At 33.2% G+C, this 7,270-nt stretch overlaps 1 protein-coding gene across 1 annotated transcript; it reads left to right on the plus strand.

The window, feature by feature from the left end:
- Positions 1-3,958: 3,958 nt before the first annotated feature.
- Positions 3,959-7,022, plus strand: LOC133181305 (uncharacterized). The gene is made up of 5 exons (XM_061315830.1): positions 3,959-5,465; positions 5,682-5,814; positions 6,055-6,194; positions 6,301-6,475; positions 6,752-7,022. The coding sequence occupies exons 1-5, from the start codon at positions 4,086-4,088 to the stop codon at positions 7,015-7,017; spliced, it is 2,094 nt and encodes a 697-aa protein (XP_061171814.1). The 5' UTR covers positions 3,959-4,085; the 3' UTR covers positions 7,018-7,022.
- Positions 7,023-7,270: the final 248 nt, after the last annotated feature.

The following is a 7,270-nucleotide window of genomic DNA, read 5'->3' on the forward strand; positions in this document are numbered from 1 at the left end:
TATAAACATATTTACCTATCAGAGTCAAAAATTATAAGGAGTATATAGTATCATATTATTTTGGGTAAAACAGTCGTATTTTTTTTAAAACAGATATAAACAGTCTTGCTAATGAAACAATATCTGTGCTAGACAAATTAAAAGACTCTTAAATTATGTTAGTACAATATTTCTTATCAGTAAGTATTCTACGAAATGTAGATAAAACTGGCATTCCATTACACAGTGGAATTCATCACCACGAGTTTTATCACATAATAGATACATGACTGTCTAAATGTATATTACACAGTTTCAATTTGAATTCTGTGATTACACGTTCTAAATGATGTGAATATAATCTTTAAATCCTTCAAAAGTTTCCTGGGTACATTTCTTATCCAAAACTGTCCTTTAAAATCCTGTTATTTCTATTCTTTTGAAAATTAATTTAGCAATGTTTTAACAATAGAGTTTAACCACGTAATCCCACACAAATTTAGATTAAATATTTATCATAATTTCAATTGCTGCACCTTTGTACAAGAAAATGTTTTTTTGGAATTTTTTCTCCAGAAAAAACGAGTATTTTAGTCTTGTTTGTATTTACTTGGAGCTTGCAATGATCACAATAATCTGGAAAAACAAGTTTTAAATTAATGCTCTTTGTTAATCATCTGGATGGCCAGACAATAAATCTATATTATCACCATAAAAAGTATTAATAGTTTAAGCTTATTCTGCAAATACTAATTTCTCATTGAGACTCGTGACCCATTTAATATCATTTTGCAAAGGATAGCGTTCAAAATAGTTTTAAAATAAATGTATATAACGTAAAAAGAAATTATAATAGGTTTTCACCTTGTCTATACATGTCAGAGGTTACATATGATTTTTTTAAAATGTTTTGAGTAATCCACTATACGAGGGGCATTTAAAAAGTTTTGAGAACTGGTTGCTAAAATATTTACCATTTCACAGAAGTTAATAAGTTTAATACCATTGAAAAGAGCTGAATTCGTACACATTTCAATAAACTGAATGATAAGTTAATACGATTATATATACTATTATCATAATATATTTTTTATTATTATATGTTTGCCCTTTCTCCAAGCAGTTGTACAATATTTATTTATGTAGAGATGATATATGTACCTCTGACGATTTAATAGATATGTTTCTCATGTACTATCATGTATGGTTTGAGCGAAATAAACTGAACTGTCAACTCCACAAAAAAGGCATTGACTCGCTGAGCACTATGTGTACTGCATGCACTTCCACCTATCATCTCACAGTTGTAGAATACTAAAGCATTATCCAAGTTAAACGCCACTCACGTCAAAATTCCAACCAATGAAAATCACGGATATCGGTGTATTTTTATAGTTTGTCAGTATATAATGTGAATAGGAAAATCCTCTTTTTGTTGGATTGGCAGGTGATCAAATCCGTAAAAGTTTATACAACTGGGAGATTGTAATTCTGTCAAAAATTTGCACCGACGGCAATGAACACTTATAATTCATTCTGCATTGATGTTTTCTGCTACAGAATATAACCAGCCATCGGCAAAGTATACATTTAATTAGCAGAGAAATCATACGAGTGAGGTTTATTACCTGTTTTGAAAGTGAGAATAAACATTTCGTGGAAATAAGCAATTCATTTTGATATCAACATTACATGGAAAACTTAACTTTTATCATACCTTATAAATTGATATCAGCAATTTTACATCAATTTTAGATATAAGAGTTTTCCATTTAATTTAAGTATTATAACAGATTGCTTATTTCCGCCAAATGCTTTTAACTGAACTCATTTTTTTCTTTCCCTTTGAATGCTGGAGTAAATTGATTTTTAAAAAATCAGACTAAAACTATCACGGGCTACTTGTTATTGGTTAGAGTTTAATGAAACTATAACCCTAACCCTAACCCTAACCCAACCCTAAGCATAACCCAACCCAACCCTATCTTATCCATAAATTTATCAGTCGTTGTGAGACGGACTGTGTCGATTGACTTTCGAAATGACTTCATTACTTCGATAAGTTGACCGTGATCGGAAGGTCGTGTGTTCGAATCACGGCCGCGACTGACCTAAGTCGATAAAAAAATAGATAGCAACTGTTCCTTCGCCAAGCGCTCGGCACTTTGAAGTGAAATTTGCAGGTCCTTCGGATGAGTCCTTAAAAACCGAGGCCACGTGTCACGGTAGGCGTTGGCGCGATAAAGAACCTCACTGCTCAATGGCCCTGAGTGCCGAGTAAAGGTCTAAATTTGAAGCCCTTCACCGGTATTTGGTGACGTCTCCATATGAGTGAAAAATTCTCGAATGGGACGTAAAACAACATACAATAAATCAATCAATAAGTTGTCATGAGTTGACGTGACTGACATACGCAGTCGGTGAATTTCAGTCTACTATAATAGTAATATAAGTAATATGAAAAGTGATGACATGTCCCAAAACTGAACTAAACAGATTCCATATAGGAAATTAAATGAATTTGCGAGTACATGTATTAGATGTCCATCATGTGTATACCAATGATGTTTCGTCTTTCTTCACTTCATAGCAATCTACTATTTTTAACCTATATAAACGTATGGAACGCCATAGCTGCCTTAAGGTTAATCTTTGATTATATGCAGTGGTATAATAATTATATGCAGTGGTTAAATCATTACATGCAGTGGTTAAATCATTATATTCCGTGGTTAAATCATTATATGCCGTGGTTAAATCATTACATGCAGTGGTTAAATCATTATATGCCGTGGTTAAATCATTATATGCAGTGGTAAAATCATTATATGATGTGGTTATATCATTATATGATGTTGTTAAAACAGTATATGCGGTGGTAAATTCACTATATGATGTGGTGAAATAATTATATGAATTGGTATAAAAATTATATGATGTGGTTAAACCAATATATGGTGTAATTGCATCAATATATGAAGTGCTCACATCATTATATAATGTGGTAATATTATTATATGATGTGGTATAATCATTATATGATGTGTTTATATCATTATATAATGTGGAAATATCATTATATGATGTGATTATATCATTATATGATGTGGTATAATCATTATATGGTGTGGTCACATCATTATATGCAGTGGTTATATCATTATATGATGTGGTATAATCATTATATGGTGTGGTCACATCATTATATGCAGTGGTAATATCATTATATGATGTGGTATAATCATTATATGCAGTGGTTACATCATTATATGATGTTGTATTATTATATGATGTTGTTGTATGATTCATTACCACTGAGGGTAGTAAGTTGAAATGGAATGTACTTGTAACCCAATATGATATTTAAAATTGTCTTAGGAATGTAGGCCAATTTACCTCTCCGACTCTCTCAGAACTCAGTGTTAACCTATATCTGTCACTGAGTCACTTCTAGGCGTGCTAATGAGGTTTAATATTTCCCATTTCCCATATTCGCTCGAATTGATTTATAGCATAGTTTGATAAATAGTTGCATACAGACTTTACTTAATCTAATGCTTATGTTAAATTTTCTCATATTGTGATATTGTCTGTGTAGACAAAGTATGGAATATTCCAAAAATTCCAACTTATCAATTTGTTAATTTAATAAGTTTTTGAATACTACACATTAATGAGTTCCTCAGGGCTATGTATTGAAATGTACCTGTAACCTTATCTTGGTGTAAGCCAATTTAGCTCTCTGAGTCTCCTAGAACTGGGTTAACATGTTGACATTTATGTAATGGCACTATGTAATTCAAGGGCTAGAGGCAAGGAAGGGAGTTTTAGAATGGAGTCTAGAGTGGAGTCAGATTTTGATTGGTTGTATATTGTTTTACGTCCCATTGGTCTGATTTTAAGAAGTCTAACCTATCATAATCAAAATAAAAATGAATTTCTTAAATAAAGACAAGAAATCTTACTTCAAATTTTTGCTGAAAGGTAAGTTTTAGAGCTACTTGTTGAACCTCCAGTCCATAAGTTAAATAATGCCGTGTGAAACAAAGACTCCCAGACTCAGCAAACTTTGATTTTATTTCACATTTGTACAATCATCCAGTAAAATGTCTTCTCCTAGTATGTCCAGCATTGATTCTGTGTTAGAAGAATTGAAATTACAGTATCTTATTGGCCGATTTCATGAGGAAAAAGTAGAAATTAGTGATATTCAGAGCTTGACAGATGGTGAGCTTAATCGTCTCGGGGTGACAACTATTGGAGACCGGGTAAGACTGAGAGAAAAAGTGACTGAATTAACAAAACGCGATTGCTCGTCACATCAACAAACCCCTTCCACAAGCAGACCGTCAGCACCAGAACAGAATGAACTAGGTGTGGATCATTTAAGGAGACAGAGAAATTTGCTATTTTCTAGATCTAGCACTAGTAGGAAGAGGAAGGATGTTGCAGATCCAGATAAATGTGTGCAAGTTAATAAACGCTCATACAGAGGTTGGACAGTTTCAGTGATGTGTTTATCTGATAAAAACAGTACCAGAGTCCCCACTGCGGATGAAAAAGAACTTTTGTTAAAAGCAGGATTGGGCCTGAAAAAAATGAAATTTGGATTGATGGATGGAGAGACAGAAGTGATACAAAAACTTTCATCTGATGAAACTGACGAAAACGATGAATGTCTTGGCTTTCCTCAATTGAAGACTTGTGGTGGATTTGAATTGATGAGAAGTCAATCAAACAGCAGAATTTTAACTTTGATTGACATTGAATGGTCTGTTAGAAATCTGAAGGCTTGCATTGGATCACAAGGTAAACTTTACATCAGACCAATACAAATGAATCTCTCAACTGAATCTAAAAAGAAAAAATTGGAAAGTACCAAATCACTGGCAACCGAAACATGCAAGCAATGTGGAGACTCATTTTCAATGGCAGAGCTAAGAGCACATTGTCAGTCCTGTGTTGGAGAATCTAATGAAACTAAAGATGAGAAAAATGAACAAGAAATAAACACACCAGATGCAGAGGAGACAGATGACTTGCCAGATCCTTTACTGGAACCTGCAACAAATTCCACTACATATATGGAAACAACAGCTGCTATTTCTGCAAGCTCTGAATTAGTATTCTTTATGGATGAACCGAGTTTCTCAAATAATTTGGCTGACAGAGAAATAAATATTAATCATGATACTGAAGACTTGTCCACAGAAGATGTTCAGCCAGTAAGCATTATTGATACAGCTACTAGGGCAGTTCAGTATTGTACTGCACAGCAAATACAAGATCCTGTGGATATTTTACGATATTTACAGTCTGTCCTGGTCATCGGACGGAAATTAGACATTGATGATCCTTCCCAGCCTATCGAAGGCCAAACTAACTACATCTGTGTGGACAGATCTAATATACTGACAACAGCGTTTGAAGAGATAAAGGCAATAGATGATCTAAGGTTCACTCTAGAAGTACAATTTTATGGCGAGGTATGTTTTTGCATGAACTTATATGCAACTTCATACTACGTAGTATTTCATTATATAAATCTTTTTAATGTGAAATCTATTCAGTGTATAAATTAAAAAAGCTAATTAAACACAAGAAACTAAGCAAAGAATTTTAATGTATGTCTTATTCTCTATTCCTTTTAACTTGAAGTATGTCTTTAAATGCACATAAATATACATATGTATGGTTTATAGGTAGCGGCAGACTATGGTGGTCCGAGAAAAGAGTTCTTCCAGCTGGCCTTGATGGAGATCAAAGAAAAATACTTTGATCATGGTATTAGAGAGCATTTGGCTGAGGACTACACAATAGTTGGAAAAATTCTTGGTAAGTTTATCGCTGTAAAATTTTCTTCCTTTTGAGTCTATTATTGTAAAATATTCTGAGATACATTTTTGAAATGGTAAATGAACTAAAATATTTTTATACGCATTCTTTGTAAGTTCATTACAAAAAAAATTGACGTGAAACTTTATTACATACATTTTTTTCAATCATACATGGACCTTAAGTGAAATATTTTTTCATGTAACTCACATTGCCCTATATATATATATACATTTGTAGCTTTGAGCATTCTTCAAAATGGAAAACTCCCACGGTTTTTTGATGAGGAGTTACACAGTCTTGTGTTTTCAGAGGTGTCTGCCAGTTCTAGGTGCATCACAAATTTGAGAGCTGGGCTGGATTCACTGGGACTGTATACGGTATACCATCTTTTTAATATCTGACTCCAGCTATACCGGGGTGCACTGTGTACATTTTTTGATATGTTAATGATTTTTATTGATCAATTCGAGTTAAAATTTGTAGGTTGGTGTAAGGTTGCCTATGTTCAGATATTTACTACAACCATCAACCACCAGTATAACAGTAAAAGCTCTGATCCAACTACTGCATCCAAAGTTTGCAGAGGAGGGGTCCAATACAAGACGTTTTGAAAATATCATATATGCAACTTTTATGAAATACCTACGAGAAATTGCAAGTAAGTTACTAGTTTTTAAGCAAACATCATTCAATAAAACAAATGTATTGTGAAGACAACAATAAAAACATTTACTATTTTTTAATATTTGAATTAGTGATTATCTTAAGTCAGACTGATGGTTGACATCAGATACTAAAGCATGCTAAATGGGGAGAGTTTTTGGAGACTGTCTTGAAAAATCAATTAACAAAATTGAAAGTACAGCTGTAAGTAATATGGTCTTCTACTTTGTTTTAGCAACATCTGCATTTTCAATCATGATTCCCTTTTTAGGTGGCAGAAGAGGAACTGTATCTCTACAGCATGTTTTGCAGTTCACAACAGGTACACCAGAAGAGCCTGTGCTTGGTTTCACACTACACCCATCTATAGATTTTGTTGAAGCACAGTCTAAGTCAGGTTTTATACCCACTGCAAATACATGCATCAATACCCTGAGATTACCAAGACCAACATCTGATGTACATTTACCCTCGGAGGAGGAACTTTTTCGCTTATATGACTACGCATTTATGAATACATTTTATGGATTGTATTGAATTCTTTTGTCGTCTTAGAGCATTAGGGATCACTTTACCCAAGGTCTGTTTGTCTGTCTGTTCCTTTGTCTGTCTTTTTTGGCTTGAACTATAATGCTGGAAATATATTTAAAGAAAAGATAACTTCCATTTAGTTTAATTTGTCTTTAATGATAATCTATAGCAGGTGACACATGCATTTCTTGGAAACTCTAGTTGACTTTAACTGCACATTCTGAAAGATGCTTAGTGCTATTTTTGTAAATAGGAACAT

This window comes from Saccostrea echinata, unplaced genomic scaffold (assembly GCF_033153115.1).
Source record: "Saccostrea echinata isolate AGI-Se365-2 ecotype Australia unplaced genomic scaffold, CSIRO_AGI_Sech_v1 ptg000008l, whole genome shotgun sequence".
Taxonomy (NCBI): domain Eukaryota; kingdom Metazoa; phylum Mollusca; class Bivalvia; order Ostreida; family Ostreidae; genus Saccostrea; species Saccostrea echinata.

Coding starts and splice junctions, on each gene's coding strand:
- LOC133181305 (XM_061315830.1), top strand. CDS start 4,086: ATGTCTTCTCCTAGTATGTCCAGCATTGATTCTGTGTTAGAAGAATTG. Junction 5,466..5,681: donor AAGTACAATTTTATGGCGAG/GTATGTTTTTGC, acceptor TATGGTTTATAG/GTAGCGGCAGACTATGGTGG. Junction 5,815..6,054: donor AATAGTTGGAAAAATTCTTG/GTAAGTTTATCG, acceptor ATACATTTGTAG/CTTTGAGCATTCTTCAAAAT.